Below are 23,564 nucleotides of genomic sequence, written 5' to 3' on the forward strand. Positions count from 1 at the left end.
TGTAGATTAACTCTGTAGTTAATCTAAAAAAAAAACTCTGGTGACAGAAACATCCTATTTCTGTGCTTTACAACTTAATTTCATGATGTGTTTTTCCAATGTTAGATTTTATAATGAAAAATAGTTGCAATACTCAGCTATACTTCTTCAAAAACCGGCAGGCATCTTTTTCTGTTGCTTAAAAAGAAACGCAGCATTAGGAAAACTTGGTGAAGCGAATTACCAAAGAGGATCTATATAGCTATAGAGATGAGCACACATGGGGATAAAAATGGTTTTGTAAAAGTTTCCCAGCCTGTGTAGCTAGCTATTGTATAATAGCTAGCTAGCTAGGTTTGTTTGGTATTTAATGAATAATTACAAAGATAACAATAAATTACAATGTTATATTCCCACTGTGCATAATTTTTTTATCTGTCATCTACCCAATAAAAACTGTCTGTTATGTAAAGTGCCCAAATTTCAGTACTGGTGAAAATGTTAATATTGTTAGATCTTTGATGTAAGGCTCAGGATATTATGTCATAGCTGTGTTGCCAGTGAGAAGCGAAATTAACAAAGAAAAGTGAAATCAAAAATTTTTAGCGTTCACGTAATATGGACGGTATAGGGTAGCTAAGCTAATCGCACAACCTAGGGATTCCGTGTTCCAGGTATTTTTGGTTCAGCCATGTTTGCATACTGTAATCAAGTAAAACTTGTGCTATAATATACCAGTTCAAACCAAGTTTGGCCATAACAAATGTGTTATAGTTTTCATATTTGTTATGCATGGCCAGCATTGGTTACAACAAATAATCAGCATATAGTATATATAACTCCAAAATATGTGATAATGTGATAATGTGTGTCAAGCTTAATGTTTTGGTTGATTATTTCAAATATGTGTTAGCCAGATTGGATCTAAGTTTCATCTATTATATGTAATACAAGTGATTATGGTACGAAGATACTTTAGCTGATCCAAACTATATATATAGACAGCAAACTACCTTTGATTAAGAAACCCATGTCCCAACAAGATCTAAAATTGCAATATCCCTGCATCACAGGATCCCTGGTTTGCAGATTGTGCCTAACTAATTCATGCCACCCTGAGGCATTTATACTCACTTTTAATGACGTATATATGCATCTTCCATGAATCCATCTTAGATAAAGAAATGTTTGGTTAAGCGAGGAAAATGTGTGTGATCCAGTGCCATGTTTTTCAATTTTTATTGTCCTCGCTAGGATAGACAACTTTTAAAGATTAAATATGCAAGTAACAAAAGGGCTTAAAAATAGTATTGAACTTCCACGTTCTTGCTATACAAACCTTTTCAGGCAAATCAAAAGCCCTCTTTTGTTTATTACTTTAATAGTCTCTACAAAAGTTTTGTTGTGAGTTATTTAACAATAGCTACAGTGTATAATCGTGCACAAAACTATTATTGTTTATACTAAAAGGTTTTGTTGCAATGATAAAAAATTTCCTTCTGAAAATTTTTATTTTTATATATACAGTACTGTGAAAAGGTTTGTTAACATCGTGTGCGTGTAACGAGCGTGGTGCACACAGTTAAAAAAAACATATTCATAGTTTTTGCTTGGTGTATACATGGACGCGATTGTATTTTTACGAAATGTCATTTGTCTAGAAAAGTTAAATTTGTCTGCGGTGATAGAAATATTTTTTTAGATCACATTTTAAAAGTTTATAAACGAACAGCGGCGATAGAAATGTTTTTTTAGATCACATTTTAAAAGTTGATAAACGAGAAGCAGCAATAGAAATGTTTTTAAGATTAAGTATGAAAAGCGGCGATAGAAATGCTTTGTTAGATTGCATTTTAAAAGTTTAAGAACAAAAAGCGGTGATAGAAATGCTGTTGTAGATCGCGTTTTAAAAGTTTAAGAAAGAAGAATAGTGATAGAAATGTTTTTTTAAATTGCATTTTAAAAGTTTAAAAACGAAAAGCGGCGATAGAAATGTTTTTTTAGATCGCATTTTAAAAGTTTATAAACGAAAAGCTGCGATAGAAATGTTTTTTACATCGCATTTTGATTCGGGAACTATTAAAATCTATTATATAGCTAGCTTTATGACAACGAATTAAAACGACAAGTGTTAATTTATTTTTTTGCCGTCGGTTTTTTATTTAATTGATAAACTAATACGGTCTTTGTTGTTTTACAATAGAAGTTATCTATCGTGGACGCCACAGTGTAATGTTTAATTTTTGTTCATGTAGTCCACGAAACATGATCGTGAGGTCCACGACTGTTAAAAAAATACGCATCGTGGGCTATCGTGGTTCGTGCGTAACATGAAATAAACACGAACCACGCTGTCAACAAACCTTTTCACAGCACTGTATACTATTCGATAAAGCCCATGGAAGGCAGAAAGACAATGGGAAAGAAGTGTTATTTAAATTTTAATAACGTTATCAACCCGTCTATAACAAAAAATCTTTAGAAACTTGTTTTTACGTTGCCTTTATTGCATACTGCTTAAGCGCTGATCAAGAAAAGGTATACGTTCGTGGTTCATATTTTTTTGGAGATATAGGAGTTTTATAATTTTGCTAACATCAGCAGATAGAGATAAAGATAAGTTTTATGATGAGTTAATAGCAGTTAATAGCAGTCACATCAAAGTTTGGAGACACTGAACTTGTCATGGTGGGCGGCGACTTTAATGGTCATGTTGGGAAGTCATCTGAAGGTTATAGAGGTGTGCATGGAGGCTATGGATTTGGGAGCAGAAATAAGGAAGGGGAGAGATTGCTTGAGTTTGGAATGGCAACGGACATGGTGGTTTGCAACACATCATTCAGTAAGAGACAGAGTAGGCTGATAACATATGAGTCAGAAAGTTAGAAAGTCAGACAAGAAAGTGGTGAAGGACGTGAAAGTTATATCGGGGGAAGAGTGTGTTTCCCAGCATAGGTTGCTGGTTTGTGATATTATCTTGAAAAGTGTTAAAGAAGCCAAGGGAAAGTACAGGCCCCGTCGAAAAGTCTGGAAGCTGAAGGAAGAGATTGTAGCAAGACAATTTAGTGCAAAAGTTCAGCAGTTAGCCCACAATGGTCAATGTGATAGTGACAATGTTGAAAGTACTTGGACTACTTTGAAGAATTGTCTTCTAGAAGCCTCTGATGATACCTGTGGGTGGACGAAAGGACCAGCTAGACATAGACAGACCTGGTGGTGGAATAATGAGGTTGACCAGTGTATAAAGGAAAAGAGGAAACCTTGGAAAGAGTGGAAGTCAGGTGGTAGTAAAAATATTTACTTAGAAGCTAAGCGTCGTGCTCGTACAGCAGTGTATAAGGCAAAATCAGGAGCAGAGACAAACAGATTTGCCGATGTGTTAAGAAGGGAAGACCAGCGCAATGAGGTATTCAAGATAGCAAAGCAAATGAAGAAGACTAATCAAGATGTTGTAGGTGAGAAGTGTATACGTAATGATGAAGGTGTTTTGGCTAGCACAGAGGAGGAGAAAAGGGTAGCTTGGAAGAATCATTATCAGAGGTTGCTTAACACCGCGTTTGATTGGGACAAAGATAATTTGTCTGATGATGATGTTGTAGAAGGGCCAGCTATGCAGATCAAGACAGAATGGGCAGTGGAGGCTATTAGGAAATTGAAGATTGGCAAGGCTGCAGGAGTATCAGGTATTGTTGCAGAGATGGTAAAAGCATCTGGATATATTGGAGTTGAGCTTATTACAAGTCTTGCTAACCAGATTATAAAGGATGGTGCTATTCCGAGTGAGTGGCAGTCGAGTGTAATAGTGAATTGTTTCAAGGGCAATGGTGATGCATTAGAAAGGGGTAACCATAGAGGTTTGAAGTTGGTTAATCAAGTAATGAAAGTTATTGAAAGAGTGATTGATAAGTTACTTAGAGAAAGAATTGATATAGATAAGATGCAATTTGGTTTTGTTCCAGGGCATGGCACTACAGATGCAATATTTTTACTCAGACAGCTTCAGGGAAAGTATTTAGGAAAGAGAAAGAATCTCTATTTTGCCTTTGTAGATTTAGAGAAAGCTTTTGATAGAGTGCGACGTAAAGTGGGCTATGAGAAAATTAGGTGTGGATGAGTGGCTAGTTACGATGGTACAGTCTATGTACAGCAATGCTAGAAGTCGTGTCAGGATTCACTTAGTGATGAATTTAGTGTAAATGTTGATGTACATCAGGGTTCTGTACTTAGTCCTTTGTTGTTTATTCTAGTCTTAGAAGCGCTGTCGATGGAGTTCAGAACAGGTTGTCCATGGGAGTTATTGTATGCAGATGATTTGGTTCTCATAGCAGAGTTGATGGAAGAATTAGTTGAAAAGTTTGAGAAGGGGAAGAAAGGACTAGAAGAGAAAGGGCTAAAGGTAAACACAGCAAAGTCTAAAGTCATGATTAGTAGCATTGCAGCCAAGTGTGACCTTGTAGTTGGAAAGTGGCCTTGTGGAGTTTGCAGGAAAGGGGTTGGTAGTAACTCAATTTTTTGTCAGACTTGCAAGCATTGGGTACATAAGAAGTGCAGTAGTATTAGTGGAAGGTTAAGAGCTGACATACAGTTTGTATGCAAGCGTTGCAAAGGTGAGATTATAGAGAATGAAGTATTTCCAGCTTTAATGATGTACAACAGTGGCTTGTTAGAGATAGTTGAGAACTTTTGTTACTTAGGTGATATGTTGGGCAGTGAAGGGGGTGTTGGAAGAAGTGTTACTTGTAGGATAGGTTCTGCTTGGAAAAAGTTCAGAGAGTTACTTCCTTTGTTAACTAGCCACTAGAGCAACTTGTTAACTAGAGTCCTGTCAATTGAGGTAAAAGGTAGGTTGTATGAGGCCTGTGTAAGAAGTGTTATGTTGTAAGTAGTGAGACATGGGCAGTGAAGCAGGAAGGTCTTGATCGTTTAGAAAGGAATTATATGAGAATGGTTAGGTGGATGTGTAACGCCAGTCTGAGAGACAGAAAGAGTTCAGATGAGCTAAGAAGCAGACTAAGTCTCCATAGAATTAAAGATATTATCCAGATAAAAAAGATTGAATTGGCTGGGGCACTTGGAAAGAATGGAGGAGGATAATTGGGTAAGAAAGTGTAGAGACTTGATAGTTCCTGGGGCAAAGCCCAGAGGCAGACCGAGAAAGACTTGGCAGGAGGTTATAAGGACAGACTTGATACAGAAGAAGTTGAGTTTAGATCTAACACAGTCTAGATCAGATTGGAAGAGGGTCATTAATATACCCCGTCCAACCCATGCTAGCATGGAAAACGGACGTTAAGCCGAAAATGATGATGATGATGATGATGATCAGCAAGACACACCAAAACACACAAATTTTTTAAAAAAAATTTGTATACATGTTGTCTTAATCGTATAGATCTTGAAAAGTTGATCAACAAAATGTATGGGATCATGTATCTTTGACAAACGGTAGCAGAGATATTGTGGTTTGCAGGTTTTTCAACACCCTGTGGTTTGGGAAACTTACCCTATTTGGTCCCAGGTTGTCCCTAGTTACCCACGCCGTGAGAAATGAATGATGTCACCAATTTATGGCTTCATTAATTTAATATAAGATATTGACGTTAAAGTAGTGTTATTTAAGTCACACCATAACACTAAAAAATTTAGCATTCGAGATTTATTTTTGGCTACATCAAAGGAAAAGGAACACATTCACTTTGCCTGTTCCAGACAGACACACCCACACACACAGTCTTATTATCATATATCTAATATCTTTTTTTTAAACAAAACTTTGAGAATAACTTTTGCACCACTGTGTGGATAAAAATATTTTTAAATGAAAAAATTCCTTTTCACTTGAACATCTGCTTATGTTATAGGGGACTTCCCTGAAGGAAGCTGTGTAAACCTTCTATGGTGCCAGTTTAGTCATTTCACTGGAACATACCATATTGGCATTTTAAGGCATAGTTTACTGTTTTCAAGTAAATTAGGGCACCATATTAACCTTTTATGGTACTGTTTTACAGGTTTCAAGTAAAGTGTGGTGCCATATTGGCCTTCTACCTTTTGCTTTTAATAGTTTTTAAAAGAAATACTACACACCGCATTAACCTTCTAAAGTACACTATTTTACAGTTTTCAACCAAAAAAAAAACTATACAGCAAGATATGTTTTCTGATATTTCAAACTCCAGTTTTTTTATAACAGTGATTGTTTGTTTAACTAAAAAATCCACATTGAGAACTGAAACATGTTCTGCTCTTTTTTACATATGTTTTTATCATAGGGCTAAAACTTGTTACCCAGGTGAACTTTCCGCACATCATAATTAGGAAATATGTAAAAGAAGCAGTTTACTACTGATAATATGTGTAACGGTGCTTGCCTGTAATTAGTATTCAAACAATGAATTTTAATAGAACAATAGATTTTAAGAAGAAAAAAAAAAAACACACAACAACATTATAAAAATCATAGTAATCACAAGTTACTTATTCTTTTGTTTTAGTTTAGTTCTTGATCAAAAAAGGTTATTGTAGTTCTTGCCAATTTGCCTTTAAAAAACATTACCTATAACAACTGTTGTGAAAAAAGAAATACATTTGTTTTTATTTTTGTAAAACGAGCAGTTATTGGCTCTTGTTCATTGGTAGTCATTTTGTATTGTAGTGAGTTTGTATTGTTAATAACTTTGACTAGAGTTTCTTGAATACTTAATTTCAGTCTGTATTTTCAGATTACATATTTTTTCTTGTGTTTATTAAGATCAATATTTTAGTACTGTAATTTCTATGTAATTTTGTTTTAGTGGGACTCTTGAGGGACGAAAGAATTTGGAGAACTATCAGGAGCTTCTAAACGACCCTCAATTAAAATATTCTGGTCTCCATCAAAGGTGAAATAAAATTAACTTTACTGTTAAAACATAGAATAAACTCCTTTGCTAAGACTTGATATTAGTATTATTTAATGAAACCAACTAAACAAGGTATTAAATAATTGAGTCTAACCTAAAGGCTTATAACAAGCGCCTAGTAACCAAAAGACGGCCAGTAATCAAATAAGCATACAGTGAAGTGAAAAACAAAGGCTTTTGTCATCTTTGTATAATTTATTGGTGCATCAAGGCTTAACAATGGGATTTGATGTTATTTTAAAATCAGAATGTTTCAAGGCAAAAAGTCACAGCTGTATAACATAAGCATCTCGCTTTCCCTTTCAGATGTGTATTCTTTTTAATATGGTTACTCTTTTTAATTTTTTTTTATTTTTTTTATTTCATTCTTATAACTTTTTAAATGCTCTCAGAATATTTACTAATTGTGAAATATATATCCTTAATAAATTTAAAAGCATAACTTTGAGTTCCCTAACTATATTTATGACTAATTATAGTAAGCGTTGGTTATGATTTTATTATTATACTTTATGCATAGTTCATGTCCAGATCTGTTTGCCACTATAACTGTTTATCATGATGGAAAACCCATGTTTATGCCTGTTCGTACGATGTACAAGTCTTTCAACACAAGATGGAAGTAGGTGTTTAGTGTGTTTTGACATCTAATGAAAAAAAAAATACGTTTGAAGATTTGCAATGTACACTTGGATATATTGAGTAGGTTATATTGGTTCTTGATTGTTGGTGTATTTTCAGTTGACTAACCTTCCCTAATTTTTTTAGTTGGAACGAATGGGTTCAATTACCAATAAAATATCAAGATCTACCCCGCCATGCTGAGGTGAGTTTCATAGTCATGTGCATAAAATAATGTACAATCGGCAATGTCAATCAGAGAATAATAAAAAAATGTGATAATTTAGATCTGTCGGATGCTTTCACTTCATTTAAACTTTAAATTTTCCTTATAAAATTGACACTCTATAAAAGCATTCACAAGCTTTGGCTATATTTTCGTAAAATTACCATTCAAAAAACTTTGTCAGCGAATTTTTTTTGTTCTTATTTTTTTGTTACAAAAATGACCATAACCCAAATTTAAGGTAAAATCTGTAAAAAATTTGAAAATTAGGTTTGTTGATGTGTTAAAAGTTTGTACAAATCTCTGTGATTAAATAGAGTTATGGTGTAATTTTTAATTGCAATCATTTTCTAAACACCATGGACACAATGAATATGTCCTACCATTCTACCAAGTATTTTTATGATTTAAGGGGTGGTTTTATGTAATAGCCAATATTTAAAATCTGGAAGCAAACTAGTGCTTAATCTTATTAAGCCTTACATCCTGTAAAAAAAAAGTTGATTTCAAATAAAACAAATATAAGACAGTTGTCTATGAACAGAAATTTTTGTGAAAAATCTTAATGCAGGGTGGCCACAAGTCATGGAATTTCTGGAAATCATGGTAAAGTCATGGAATTTTATTTGGTCTGGAAAAAGTCATGGAAAACAGGATTTTCACGAAAAAGTCATGGAAAAGTCATGGAACTTTTTTTCCTTGACAACCTAAGTTTTTGACTGGCTAAATATTTTTGCAGTTTATATTTTGTAGCATAAATTTCAAGAAAACTTAATTTCAATTTTTTGAACAGTTTCATTGTCAAGCTTTGTTGCAATATAACATAGTTGTGTTTGGTTTTATTATATTATAAATTTGTTTTATTATACATTATGTCATGTGACTGCTTAGTTTACAAGCAATGATAACTTATATTGATGTAATCTGTGTGGTAAAATAGTTTTCAATCAATGTTTCTTCTAAGGAAGGGAGTCCTAGCATAGTTCTAGCTTGTAGCATGGGACAGGAATATATTTGTTCTTAGAAAGTAAAGATCACCTTGCCATATACCTTGTGTGAAAGTGGTATTTGTACTATTGTACTACTAGTACTATTCAGGAAGTTTTATCAATTATTTGCCATGTTTCGAATAGTTTTTCTGAATGCAACAGGTAGCTCTGGTTTTAGAGGATTTATTAATAGAAATAGTGTTCCTTAAAAGTCTAAAAACAGTATTTGTTTTCGTCGTTTCAGTTGATAGTATAAGAACATATAGAAAATGTCATCAAAGAAAATTTGCTGGTTTAATGAGTAGTGGCTTAAAGAGGACAGATTCAAGGCATGGTTACAGAGTAACAAGTCAGTTACATCAGCCAGATGTAAGATATAGATTGAAATGCGATATAGATTTTAACTTGAGCAACATTGGCGGAGTTATGCTTTAAAAACATGATTCAGCTATCTATGGATGGTCATAAGACAAACTCAACAACAACAACAACAACAATTTGGTAATATTTGATTTAATTCACAGATTTTGCGCCACAAGATGGATTGAGGACGAGGACGTAGCAGCAAGAGCAATTGAATTGTGGGACAATGTTGTCAAAGTCTCAGCAAAAGCAAACGGCCAAAGTACAAATCCTATGATGTTCTATTGGCTGCTTATAAGGACAAACTTATGGTCGCAAAGTTTACCTTTTCAAGAATATTGCAACGACCCTGAAATGTTACTTGGTTGCTTTCCAATCAGATAATCCATTAGTTCCTTTCTTGTGCTTGAGGGAATGACTAGAAAAATCATGAACCTTTTTATTCATAAGGAGGTTATGACTGAAGCGAATACTCCTCGTAAACTTAACATTGATGTTGAGGAGGTTTAGAATCGATTGCCAGTTGACATGGTGAACACAGGCACAGCTGTAAAGGCTATCTTGCGGTCAAAAGAGATAACAGATAACAGATAGGGCAAAACATCAGTTCCGAAAAGATTGTGTGGCTTTTCTAACTAATCTGATATTGAAGCTACAAGAGAGAAGTCCCTTGAAGTATCTTATCGTTCGATGCTCCTCCTCATTATCACCAGTCAATATGGTACAGAACCAACAGAAATCTACAAGTCAGTTTATATCTCTGATTGAAAAGCTTCATCAGGTTGATCATGTGTTGCCTTCTGTGGCAGATTCGGCAAAAGAAGAGCTTGAGAAATTCTTATCATCGCTCGACGCACCTACTAAGGAAGAGTTTGTGTAATTTGATTTCAGCAAATCAACAGTGGATGAATTCCTAAGGCCGTATTTCAAAGATCAAAAAGCGTTATGGGCCATCTGTAAAGTGATCTTCACATTATCACACAGTCAATCTGCTGTTGAACGGGGATTTAGTATCAATAAAGAACTGTTGATTGAGAATCTTCAAGAGAAATCTATTGTTAGCCAAAGAGTTGTATATGACCACCTACAATCATCCAGTGTGGATTTGCATGAGTATCAATTGAGTAATGGTCTGTTGAAAAGTTGTAAAGCTGCCAGACAAAGATACGGAACACATCTGGAAGACCAAAAAAGAAAAGTCAACGAAGACAAGAAATCAAACAAAAGAAAATCAATAACAGACGAAATCAACAATGTTAAAAACTATAAGAAAAGATTAATCTCATTCATCAATGCACTGAACACGGATATTGAAAAACTCTGCTACAAAGCTGGGGAATCTGAGAACATGGACTTTTTAGTTAAAGCAAATGCTTTTAGAAGAAAGGTCACCGAAAACAAAGCTAACATAGCCGAACTAGATGAAGCTGTGGAGAAGCTAACTAAGGATCTTCAGAAAGAAAAGTAACGTCAATGCTCACAGACTCTATATAGGATATTAGTTGATATTTGTTGTTTTTCTAGTCTATTTTTTTCTAAAGTTCTCATTTTATATGAATATTCTGTATGAATATATATGTTCTTTATATTTTGACACGATTTTGTTGTTTTTCATCATGTAGTACTTTTTTCAGCGAAGTTGTTCTCTAAATAATGAAATTTATGGTTTGTTTGATAATTGATTAATTTAGGGGTTTAATTTTTCTTAACGGTTTTGATCATGAAAAAGTCAGGGAAAAGTCATGGAATTTCTTTTACCAAATTCTGTGGCCACCCTGTAATGAGTTCTTAATTACTATGCATGACATCACTATAAGAAATAATTGATGTGCTATATAATTTGAAGTTTTATCAAGATATGTCAGATGTATGTCTTTGTAGCAGTTTCAATTTAGTGAGTTTGAAAGCAAAACAAAAAAAGCAAATTAGTTTTTTTTTTAATAATAAAAATATACCTGCTATTTTAGAGCAAATCATTTTTTCGCAGGAGCTTAAATTTGTAGTTTCTTTTGTGGTTTCTTATAGAAACAATTACTTACTTTATTTTAAAATTTTGACGATTCAATCGTCTTATTTTAAGATTCAAAGGGAAAATACACCGATAATGCTTAAAGCAGGCCAGTCTAAAGTTCATGGAAAACATTTAAATTTATTGATGTTCTTTTTAAGCTTGGAATAACCATTTGGGATGTGTATGATTGCAAACGATGCATGACTGTTGGAGGTACTACAGTTTCTCTGTTTGGAAAATATGGGTAAGCATTTGATATACTCCTGTTTGTAGTAATACTTTTAGAAGGACTTTTTCATGAAATAAACAAAGAAATTGTTGTAAACAATTTCTTCTGTAGAACATTACGCCAGGGAATACATGACTTGAGAGTGTGGCCTGGAAAGGTTGCCAACGGGGATGACAAGACTCCAGGCAAAGTGAGCAAAGGGGCTGCAGATGAAATGAGCAAACTAGCTAAGGTTTGGAAATTTTAATCATTTCTATCAAGCTTGATTAAATTTTGATAAAAAAAATAAGTTCAACATTTTGTAGAGCGTATGTTGTTATAATTTGTTAAGCTTCTTTTGGTTATGTAGTTAAGTAAAAAGCATCATAAAGGCAAAATTATGAAAGTCGATTGGTTAGATCGTTTGACATTCCGTGAAATTGAAATGGTCAACGAGGTAAAAAATATTTTTGCTTTTAATTATTTCACAATGTCGGATATATTTGCCCCGCCTCAATATCTTTTTTTAATATTTTAGAAAGAGAAAAGAAATTCACCATTTTTTTATTTAATGATTGAATTTCCCCGAACTGTCTTCAATGGAGTTGAACATTCAATTGTGTACTTTGAGAAGGTTTGTAATATTCTTCTACCTATATTATAACACTCTCAGTGAGCCCATTTAAAAACCAATTATTTTTTAATCTAAAATGCCATTATTATTGCATATATATCATAGCAATTACCTCTGCCCAAGTAAATTTTATTACTTGATGCTAACAAGTAGGCAAGGATGTGCGAAATATGTACAGCAGGCGATCCTCTCTGTGGAATTTTCTATGGGCTAACAACTAGTATTTTATATTATTTTCAAGCTCTTTGTGTTAACAAAACTTTACATACTTGTTTTTTAGGATGCTGATGAGATTGAGTATGTGCAAGTTTATCCAGAAATAGTAACTGTCCCCGATCCTGAGATATCACTGGAAAATTTAGTTGAAAGTAAGCACCACCGTCTTACTAGAAGTATACGAAGTGGGACAATGTCGCGTGAGCTTAAGCCAAATGCTGCAAAAAGAGATCTTTTAACTGTAAGTAGTTATCTTATGTTGGTCATGACACTCACTTCTGGTCTGCATCTATATCCCATCCTATTCTATCCTCTTATTTTCGTCCTGTTCTCATTCAAGCAATTTTTTTGGAATGTGCTGCTTGACAATCTGCGTAGTCCAGTTATTTCTATTATTGCTACTGCTTTTTTTCACTAGATTTTGCAAAGTTATGTATATCAAGTTAACTGAGTCTTTTCTCTTTCACATGAACTTTCCCAACCTTACATTGCTCTCAAGTATAGCTACGCCTTCCAAAATTGCATTTTTTTGACTGCCAATTGTGATGGAGTATACATTTAAAATTACATTCATTGTTTTTATAGGCAATTATCTCCTACCCACCATCTGCTCATCTGACATCTGAAGAGAAAGATCTGATATGGCATTTTCGATTTTATCTCACCAGTCAAAAAAAGGTTGCTTGTTTTGCTTGTTTCTATTACAAAAATGAAATACTATTACTGTTTTAATGCATCTTTTTTTTAATTTATGTTGTCTACTTTATTTATTTATTATTTTTAATTAGGCACTGACCAAATTTTTAAAATGTGTAAATTGGAATCATTCTCAAGAGACCAAGCAGGTAAAAAATAATGATGGTTCTTTTTAAAGTTCAAAAACTATATTGTTTCACAAGCAACAGAGTTTCTGCACTACTTTTACTCATAGGCAATCGACGTTCTCCATAAATGGGACCCAATCGATGCAGTCGATGCATTAGAGTTGTTGACGCCACAATTTACAAATCGCACAGTTCGCCAATATGCAGTGTCACGATTGAAACAATCATCTGATGAGGTGAAATTATTGTTTCTCAGTTTTATTTTTTTGTAAAGTTCGCTAATGTCAAAGGTTATGCATTGTTTTGCTGATGGGATTGAGACAATGAATATGTCCCGTTATTCTTTCAATAGTATACATAGGATTTTTTTATGCACTGACGTAATTATGATGATAATAAGAAAAATGGAACATTGCCTGAACATAAGTTTCACAAAATATTTACAAATTATGCTATAATTAATTATGCAAAAATAGTCTTATTAATGGTTGTTCTCTTCAAACCATTATCTTGTAGCATGGCATCCTAAATTTTTCTGTTAAGCAAAAAACATGAGTACAGTTAAAAGTCTTATGTGCATTTTTGTACCACAGTCAACGCAAGGTTTATTTAACATTAGAGGGTGATGACAATTTTCTCTTGTATTTTCTGGCCAAACAACATGGCTTTGAACCTTTTTAATGATTTCAGGATTTATTGTTGTATTTGTTGCAATTGGTGCAAGCATTGCGGTATGATGTTGAGCCTACTGATACTGAGAAACAAACAGACTCATCAACTTCAGAAAATTCAGACTTGAGTGAATCTGGTGGAAATAACACTGGAAAATCAGAAGATGAGATCTTAGGTCAGTGTGTATACCACCTTTTGTTGTAGAGTGTTGGTACATTGCAACTAAGATCTACGTAAAAGGTTCTAGTACAGCAGCAAAGTTTTACATAGGTGATTCTTATGGTCATCGAGAGAGGCCAGCCAAGATATCTTTTTATTGTTGTCAAATCTTTTTAGTTTATAAAATTTTTAACTATTGAGAAATTATGTTTCTGGTAAATAATTTATTTGCTGCAAACTGTTATAATAATATGGAAGTAAAGAAAATATTTTTTGGTGAATTTCCTGGAGAAACTTTTTTAACTGTGGCGAATTATTCAGTTGTTGCAAAAAAATTTTTTAACTTACAAAAACTATTTGTTTGCATATTTACACAAAACCCCATACACATTGAGAATGTGTTTTTAGAATTTACTTTCTTTTACAATGTAGCATTTCCAATTTTTTATAGATGGTGGCAACATTGATGAACAAGTTACAAGTGAAAATGAAAACGAAGAAGATGCAGCAAAAGACAGCTCATCGGATAATGTGTTTCAATCCAATACTAGAAATGCAGTGAAAAAGGATAGTGTAAGAAATTTTTTTCATTGGAGTGCAAAAAAGTCTATTAGTATAGAGATTTTTTACGGGTTTTTTGTATCATTTGTTTTGCTTGATAACTTTCCTTCTGTTTGACATTTCATCTTTTTCTTTTTAAGGGATCCGATCTAGCGTCGTTCCTAGTTGTTAGAGCTTGCACCAATGATAAAATCGCAAATTTCTTTTACTGGTAAGTACATTTGCAAAACAAAGAAAAGCAAAAATTCTATTTTCCTAGTGATAATGTGGTGCCACGGCAGTGCTAATTTCTAATTTTTAAATAAGTTTTGATAATTTACTTTGCCTTATATTTTATTTTTTGTTTTTGTTTTAGTTTTTTTTTTTTTATTTTGTTGATTGTCTGTCTGTTTGCTTGTTTATTTGTTTTATTGTATGTTAAAAAATATACAAACAAAACAGGTCAAACCGTCTGTACAGCAACGTAGTACTATTTTTTAAAAGGTATTTAAAATTTTTAAATATCTATGCTGTATGGCCCTAAGATGATTACCACTACTTTGATTTTTATTAGAACAAGCCACTTTTGAAAGATGTTTAAACCTTTTTGTAAGGATTATTCGAAGAGCGTTGTTCTTTTTAGCCAAACAAATTGAAGGTATGTATAGCAGGGACAAACCTTCCACTGTTTTAAAAGTTTTCTGCGTTTGTGTATTTTTCAGGTATCTCTTTGTTGAGTGTAAAGATGCAAGAGATAAAAAAGTGACAGACATGTATTACAATATAATGAGAAGATTCAGTAAAGCACTTCTTAATGTGAGTGTTACATTTTCCTTGGGGTTCCTTCTGTAAATCATCTTATTGATATGTCAAGGGGTAAAATCATAACAAAATATCATGAGACATCACAGCTAATTTCGAATTTAGCCGCCACAAGTGATTTGATTGTTTCTACATTAGATTCGTGCACTTTGAACTTGTTAAAGTTTACTTCGCATAGTCTTTAAAGCATGGTAATTATTGCTGAGCATGTACCCAAATGTAGAGAGTTTCTTAAGTCATTACGTGGATTATTTCCTTGTAAGGGGGCACTAAATAATGTTACTATCAAATGTTGCACGCTCTTTACCTGGCGTACGCAAATGTAGCGGCTGCAGTCTGCCGGCTACAGAGTAGTGATCATTTGGACCATTTATTTTCGTTTGAGAAATGACGAAAAGACAGCCTTTGTTTCTTTAATTTGTCAATGATTGAAGATCGTTAGTAGTTGATATTTTTGTTGTTGTAAGTTCTTAACCTGTATGTATAGGTTAACTTTCTTTTCGTCTAATGTTGTCAGGGAAATCACGACTGTCGAAGACGGCGAAGCATGTTAGGAAGAGAACAGAAATTTCTTGATAAAATAACAGAGCTTGTGAAACAAATACAACAGTTTAGTGGGAACAGGAAGAAAAAGGTATGCTCCATTTTTTTATTACTTGATATGATACGTTCCATATAACATTTTACATATTCCTTGTAAAAAATACATTGTTTGCTTTATGGGGTATACCTTTATCGTAGAAAAATCATAGAAAAACGAGCTAATTTTAAAGTCTAAATTTCTACGTCTAATTTGTCTGATTAAAGTGTAATCATTTTCATATATCAGTTTCAAATAACTATTTAAAAAATGATAAATGTTCAAAACGTAAAAATGTTTTGTGTTACAGCATTTTCTTGCAATGTGACCACGTTTTTTATTAAGTATTATTTTGAACCTGCATGTTTTAAAAATATTTAAACTATATTAGGCCTTTTACAAAGTGAGACCTTACTTTTGTTTCGCATTTTAAAATAGTTTAGCGAGACAACATAGGTGGAATGCCTCAATAAGGCAACATTAAAAACGTTTGTGTCCAAACATGCTTATGAGCGCACTCTTGAGTACTATTGTGACCAGAATTAAAACATTAATTTTTGTTTTAACCTAGTTGTATTTTTTATTATAATTTTTATGTTTTTAGATTGAAAAGCTTCAACAGTTACTTGATACACCAGAATATGTGAGCTTCGAACCTTTACCCTTACCTCTTGATCCTGATATCAAAGTGAAAGGCATCATCCCACGTACGCTCATGTTATGCATCTTTTTGGATTTTTAATCTTCTTTAACTTAATTTTCATGTCGAGCTTGCTTTACCTTCTTTGACATGAATGTTCTATTGTGCCAATCGGCAATTCCCCAAGCGCGCACTATTTGCGCGTTAATTAAATTTCGACGTCGAATATCTTTTTTTTGCGTAAGCCTGCAATATCAGGAAAAGGTCAAACTTAAGTTTAATCAGCTCTATTTAAGACCTACCGATTCGATCATTAGGTCGTGGTGTGTAGGTTAGGTCCTCTAGAGTTGCGGCTGTCAAAAGCCATAGGTTTGAAGGACATGAATTCGACAATGTCAATTTTAAAAGAGTTTACTCTAAATTGCGCAGTTCTCTTTCGTTGCAACGTTAAAAAGAGCAGTATGAAATTAGTATGAAACTCTACATCCCGGACATGATATATCAACGAAAGGAGAGCAGAATTTTAAACGGAGTGATCACAAGCAATTGATTAAACCGTGTTTCATTTAATTAATAAGCACAACGAACTTGTCAAAGTTCGCTTTTTAATGTCTGATTATCCGCAGCAGTCTTAGGACTTTAGTTAGTTGTTCCTTAATTTGAACATCTAAACCCCTGATTTACACCCCTGGCAAGGTAGATCGTCTTTTGTACTTGCTGTTTGATCATTTTGAGAATAGGCTGACAAAAGGCTATTTCTACAAGCATGTTCAATGCTGTAGGTGTAGTTTGAACAAATTTATTAATTTATCCATCCATCCATCCCTCCATTTATTTACTCTTTTATAATAGATAAAGCCAGCATATTTAAATCAGCCTTGATGCCTATGAAGCTGACATTTAGAACGATACAGAATAAAGATTATGTGGTAAGCCATTGTCCTAAAACCTAATGTTAAAAATGCATAAAACTGTATACAAATTGTATCTAAACTGTCTTATCTTTGTGGTATATGCACGTATTTTTTACTGTTTCTACTGTTCCACTAACTCAATTCCTTGTGTAGTATTTAATGGTCAATCTAATTTTTCAAAGAGAATCCTTGTTAAAAGGGAGGGTTTTGCGATTATGCAGAATCTTCAGAGGGTTTCAACCTCTATACCTCTATTATAATAATTAGCAGCCGTCATTAGACAATTTATATCACAACAGTCAGCTGTTTTGTCACTTCATCATCAAACCAATTGTTCTGGGATATTTCTAACTAGCAAGTCTACTATGGTGTACCATATTTGCTTCTGTAATATTTTTATCTCTCTAGTAGTCCACCGACTTTTTAGCGCAGACTAAATAGTTATGTCCGCCCCTCCATTAATCTCATACGCAAATTTGCTGTATACTTTTTTGTAGTTTGAACCTACCTACGCTCCAATATTCCCAGTGCACAACATCTTATTCACGATTATCTTATAACCGATTTATGTGGAGCCTATTTGCGTTTTATGCTTTTCACTGTAATTCTAATACTTACAGTTTTTTAGCCCTTGAAACATTCCGTGTTAGCCGGTCGTACATCTTCCAATCCTGGGATTCTCGCCCTTCATATATATCCCGGGAATCACTAATTCAGTCTTATATATCTTGGGAATCACTAATTCGTGCATGCTTGACACAAAATAGCGATTTGACTACCATTTTAAATAGATAGAAATTATAAAGGATGTTGAAAATAGGCACTCTTGCCGCAAGAACATTCTAGAACCTTGTGTACTATCTAGAAATATAAGGGACATTGGAGAATATTCCAGAAATAAGATAACTATACTAGAAACTACTAATAGTAAATATAGAACATCTGGAATATACTAGAACATTCTAAAGTATCTTATCTTTAATATATAAATAGGAGAACGTCTTGTAAATTTTAGAGTCATAGAGTCATAAAGTTATTGGAGCAGTCGAAGCAACTCTGCAAATATATAAAGTTTACATTTCAACAGGTTATGGGCCCAGTCTATGCCCAAGAAGATTGAATATTTACAGAAATAATATTCAAGAAGAAGAAGCCATCTTGTGTGTCCGACGAGTTTGTTTTGATTTTGGTTTGGATTGGTGTAAAGTTCGCACGAAAAAAAAAATCGTATTGTGGAAACCTGAAACGGATTATCCGGATTAGTTGAATACGGAACAAATGGCGATGGAAAGCACCAAAGTATTGATAAAACCATTGAATGGAACAAACTATGCTACCTGGAAGGTACAGTGTAGAATGGCGTTAATCAAAGATGGACTTTGGGGAATTGTTGATGGAAGAGAAAATGCTCCAACTGAAGAGAGAGAAATTCCGAAATTTAATTTGCGTAGAGATCGTGCGTTAGCAACGATTGTTTTGTCGGTGGAACCAACGCTGTTATACCTGCTTGGACCAGATCCAGAAGATCCTACTGAGGTTTGGAAGAAGTTGGCAGACCAGTTCCAAAAGAAGACATGGAGTAATAAATTGACACTACGCAGGAAGTTGTATGACTTGAAGTTGAAAGATGAGCAATCTGTTCAAAAGCACGTTAAAGCTTTGACAGAAATTTTCGATGAACTTGCAATTATTGGAGACCCGTTGGATGATGAAAGTAAAGTTGTTCATTTGTTAGCAAGCTTACCAGACTCGTATGATATGCTAGTTACAGCTCTGGAGGCTAGTGCTGAAGTACCGAAGCTTGAAGTCGTAACTGAACGATTGTTACACGAGGAAAGCAAGCGGAAAGATAAGGACACTTTGGAAACGAATGTCAAAGCAATGACATCGAATCATGGAAAGCCAAGAAAGGGACCCAGATGTTATCACTGTGGAAAGATTGGTCATGTGAAACGATATTGCAAAGAATTAACGAAGAAGTTCGAGAGACAGACTCCTTCGACGTACGGTAAAAATCGAATGAAGCCGCAAAATGTGTGTACGGCTGAAGAAGAAGAAGATGATGACGAAGAAATCATCAGTTTAGTTGCTGAAAATACTTTGGCAGTCAAAGGAAAAAGTAACTGGATAGTTGATTCAGGCGCAACATGTCACATGTGTAACGAAGAGGAATTGTTCGAAGAAATTTCGTCACTTGAAATACCACAAGATATCACTGTCGGTGATGGATATTCAGTACAAGCAATTGGAAAAGGAACAGTAACCTTGGAAATGAACATTTCAGAAAACAGAAACGTTGTATGCAAGTTATCTGATGTCTTATTTGTACCACAACTTTCGTACAATTTACTTAGTGTATCAAAAGCTGCAACAAATGGAAAGAAGTTTCAGTTTGAAGATTTCAAATGTGACATCGTGGATGCGAAACACGGAATCATTGGTACAGCAACAAAGCATGGCAACCTTTACCATCTCAACTGTAATGGATTGAGAAATAAGAAGAATCACACAGTTATGAAATGTGATAATAACGCTACAACAAAGGAAGAAATTTGGCATAGAAGATACGGTCATCTCGGTGTGCAGAATCTTAAACGATTGGCAAGGGACAAACTTGTTAAAGGGTTTGATTATGATGCAACAAAGAAACCGACATTTTGTGAACCGTGCATTGATGGGAAACAAAGCAAAATACCGTTTCCGAAGACAGGAGGAGATCGATCGAAAAATCTCCTTGGTATAATCCATAGCGACGTTTGTGGAAAGATAGAAACAAAATCACTTAGTGGTGCAGAATATTTTGTTACATTCATTGACGATAAATCAAGATACGTATGGGTATATGTCATGAAACACAAAAGTGAAGTGTTTGAGAATTTTAAAGAATGGAAAGCAACTGTGGAAAAATCGACTGGAATTCAGATAAAAACGTTTAGAACTGACAATGGTGGAGAATATACATCCAAAGAGTTCGAAGACTATTTGAAGAAAGAAGGTATTCATCATGAGTTGACAATTCCGAAAACACTGCAACAAAATGGAGTTGCAGAGAGGATGAACAGAACACTCATGGAATCTGTAAGATCAATGTTAGCAGATTCAAAGTTACCAAAACGATTTTGGGCCGAAGCCTTGGCTACAGCAACGTACCTTCGTAACCGATGTCCAACGACAGCAGTTAAAGGGAAGACACCCTTTGAAGTATTAACTGGAAAGAAACCAAATGTCGAAAATCTACGAATTTTCGGATGTGATGCGTATGCTCACGTACCAAAAGATGAAAGAAAGAAACTTGATTCAAAAACCAAGAAGAGTGTATTTCTTGGATACGGTGATGGAATCAAGGGATATCGTCTATATGACAACGACAAGAAGAGAGTCTTTTACAGCCGAAATGTGACATTCAACGAAATCTGTGGTGAATTGAAAGACGACCGTGACATAGACGAACCAAAAGTAGAGATCGAATTACAACCTCGTGAAGAAAACACAGATAATCAAATACAGGAGGAGCAAGAGCGACAAGTAAGAGAACGACGGCCTCCTGATCGTTACGGAGAATGGGTATACATCACTCAAGAAGAAGATCCAAATACATTTTCTAAAGCAATCAAAGGACATGATGCAGACAAGTGGATGCAAGCAATGGAAGCCGAATTGGATTCTCTACACAAAAACGAAGTATGGGAGTTGACTGAATTACCTCCAAACAGAAAAGTTGTTGGCAGCAAATGGGTATACAAAAAGAAACAAGACTCTGATGGGAATGTGGAACGATACAAAGCAAGATTGGTTGCACAAGGATACAATCAAAGATATGGAGAAGATTATGACGAAACAACTTCTCCGGTAGTTAGATTCGAATCAATACGAACGTTGATTGGATTGGCAGTCAAGAAAGAACTTCTCCTGCATCAACTCGACGTTGGAACTGCATTTTTGAACGGTGAACTTAACGAAACCATATATATGAAACAACCAGAGGGATTTGAAATTCTAGGAAAGGAACACTTGGTTTGTAAACTCAAGAAAAGTATCTATGGATTGAAGCAATCATCTAGATGTTGGAACGAAGCACTTGACAAACATCTAAAGAGTATGGGCTTCAAACAATCAAACAACGATCCTTGTATATACACGCTTGAAACAGATGAAGAAACATTCATAATCGCTGTATATGTTGATGATATCATACTGGCCGGAAACAATCAAAAACGTATTGATGAATTTATCAAGATGATTGGAGATAGATTCGACATCAGAGACATGGGGAAGATGAACCATTTTCTAGGAGTCAAGATAGAATATTTTAGTGCAGGAAGAATTTGGATTGGACAACCAAGTTACACAAGAAATCTACTCAAGAAGTTTTCAATGGAGAATTCCAAACCTGTGGCAACACCTGTAGAGATTGGAAGCAAACTCATCAAATCAAATGAAACAGATAAACTCGTTGATCCAGAGATGTATCAATCAGTAGTTGGACAGTTACTTTACCTTTCTACGAGAACACGACCAGATATCGCTTATGCTGTGAGCAATGTTGCCAGATTTTCATCAAAACCGTCACAACAACACTGGATTGCCGTTAAGAGGATCATGAGGTATCTCAATGGAACAATTGATTATGGTCTTTTGTACGAAAAGAATTCAACAATAGAAGGATTTTCTGACGCAGATTGGGCTGGAGATTTGAATGATCGTAAATCAACTTCTGGATACGTATTTATGATGAGCGGAGCAGCAATCAGCTGGAACAGCAAGAAACAAACATGTGTAGCTTTGTCAACTGCAGAAGCCGAATATATTGCATTATCAAATGCCTCACAGGAATCGATTTGGCTACGACGACTTTTAGCAGACATGGGAGAAAAGCAGCCAAACGCAACAATCATCAATGAAGATAATCAATCAGCCATCGCAATGACAAAGAATCCTCAATTTCACGGACGAGCCAAACACATCGATATGAAATATCATTACGTAAGAGAGCAAGTTAAATCAAACCAAATCCAATTGAAGTACTGTCAAAGTGGAGATATGATCGCAGATATAATGACGAAAGGAATCGGACGAGTACAGTTTGATAAGTTGCGAACGATGATCGGATTGAAGAACCTTACGGACTGCGAGTGAGGAGGAGTGTTGAAAATAGGCACTCTTGCCGCAAGAACATTCTAGAACCTTGTGTACTATCTAGAAATATAAGGGACATTGGAGAATATTCCAGAAATAAGATAACTATACTAGAAACTACTAATAGTAAATATAGAACATCTGGAATATACTAGAACATTCTAAAGTATCTTATCTTTAATATATAAATAGGAGAACGTCTTGTAAATTTTAGAGTCATAGAGTCATAAAGTTATTGGAGCAGTCGAAGCAACTCTGCAAATATATAAAGTTTACATTTCAACAAAGGAGACTTGTTTCATACAATAAAAAATAGCCCCACTTTGCTTACTCCTGCCTTCATAGTAAACCTGACTCAAACAGTTCCACTGCAGGAATGATGGAGTTACGGTCCTAGATTAGAGAAAGTAATACAGTTGAGATTAACTTAGAAAAATACAGTTGGCTAGTGTGTTCAGCTGTTAAACAATGAAGCTGGAATAAGGAAAAGGATTTTCTTGTCTTTCAGGCGATTTTTAAAAATGGCGATGATTTGAGACAGGATCAACTTGTCCTTCAAATGATTTCATTGATGGATAAGGTAAAAATATTCAGTGGTTTCTTTGGTTTTATGTTTGTTTATTCGTTCTTTGTTTGCCTAGTTTTGCTTGAAACAGACAACATGGATTTGAAATTTGAGCTTAAGGGAAATGATGTTTCGCATAATTAATTCTCCCGAAACGGAAAAATTTCGAATTTCGCAAACGATTGAAGACGAAATATTGATTTTTGAGATTTTTCCTTTTTTTAATAAAGTTAATTTTCATTAAGAACATTAAAAGCATCCCAAACAGATCGAATTTTTTTGATGACGTAAATCTTATGTTTTGACGTAGTATTTAAAGGGGTCACGGAATGGCTGTTGGTTTTCGACTTTAGTGACTTACACGAAAGTCGGGCTGCTGGCGGTGAAAAACAAAAATGGCTAATTATTCGGCATGTATGTAATTTATAGACTCTAACATATAGATCTATATATAGATCTTGGTCATGTTTTCATCCAGAATGAGTCTTGCTGAATCTCTTTGTAATATACTTTTCGAAAAAATATTGAACCAACGCGAGCAAAGTGCGCTGGTCTATTCATTT

General features: G+C 34.4%; 1 protein-coding gene across 2 annotated transcripts in view; it reads left to right on the forward strand.

The window, feature by feature from the left end:
- LOC130643445 (phosphatidylinositol 3-kinase catalytic subunit type 3-like) overlaps positions 1–23,564 on the forward strand; it is a 35,594-nt gene that overhangs the window by 422 nt on the left and 11,608 nt on the right. Inside the window, exons 2-20 of one of the 2 annotated variants that reach the window (XM_057449594.1) lie at positions 6,774–6,860; positions 7,402–7,503; positions 7,650–7,707; positions 11,250–11,335; positions 11,432–11,552; positions 11,670–11,756; positions 11,838–11,933; positions 12,214–12,390; positions 12,735–12,827; positions 12,938–12,994; positions 13,081–13,209; positions 13,664–13,820; positions 14,256–14,377; positions 14,506–14,576; positions 15,067–15,160; positions 15,684–15,800; positions 16,351–16,453; positions 17,239–17,315; positions 22,945–23,016. In XM_057449594.1, the coding sequence (XP_057305577.1) occupies positions 6,774–6,860; positions 7,402–7,503; positions 7,650–7,707; positions 11,250–11,335; positions 11,432–11,552; positions 11,670–11,756; positions 11,838–11,933; positions 12,214–12,390; positions 12,735–12,827; positions 12,938–12,994; positions 13,081–13,209; positions 13,664–13,820; positions 14,256–14,377; positions 14,506–14,576; positions 15,067–15,160; positions 15,684–15,800; positions 16,351–16,453; positions 17,239–17,315; positions 22,945–23,016 (1,906 nt within the window). The remainder of the gene's footprint in view (positions 1–6,773; positions 6,861–7,401; positions 7,504–7,649; positions 7,708–11,249; positions 11,336–11,431; positions 11,553–11,669; positions 11,757–11,837; positions 11,934–12,213; positions 12,391–12,734; positions 12,828–12,937; positions 12,995–13,080; positions 13,210–13,663; positions 13,821–14,255; positions 14,378–14,505; positions 14,577–15,066; positions 15,161–15,683; positions 15,801–16,350; positions 16,454–17,238; positions 17,316–22,944; positions 23,017–23,564) is intronic. The other variant, XM_057449595.1, reaches the window with a different exon arrangement.

This window comes from Hydractinia symbiolongicarpus, chromosome 1 (genome assembly GCF_029227915.1).
Source record: "Hydractinia symbiolongicarpus strain clone_291-10 chromosome 1, HSymV2.1, whole genome shotgun sequence".
In the NCBI taxonomy this organism is placed as follows: domain Eukaryota; kingdom Metazoa; phylum Cnidaria; class Hydrozoa; order Anthoathecata; family Hydractiniidae; genus Hydractinia; species Hydractinia symbiolongicarpus.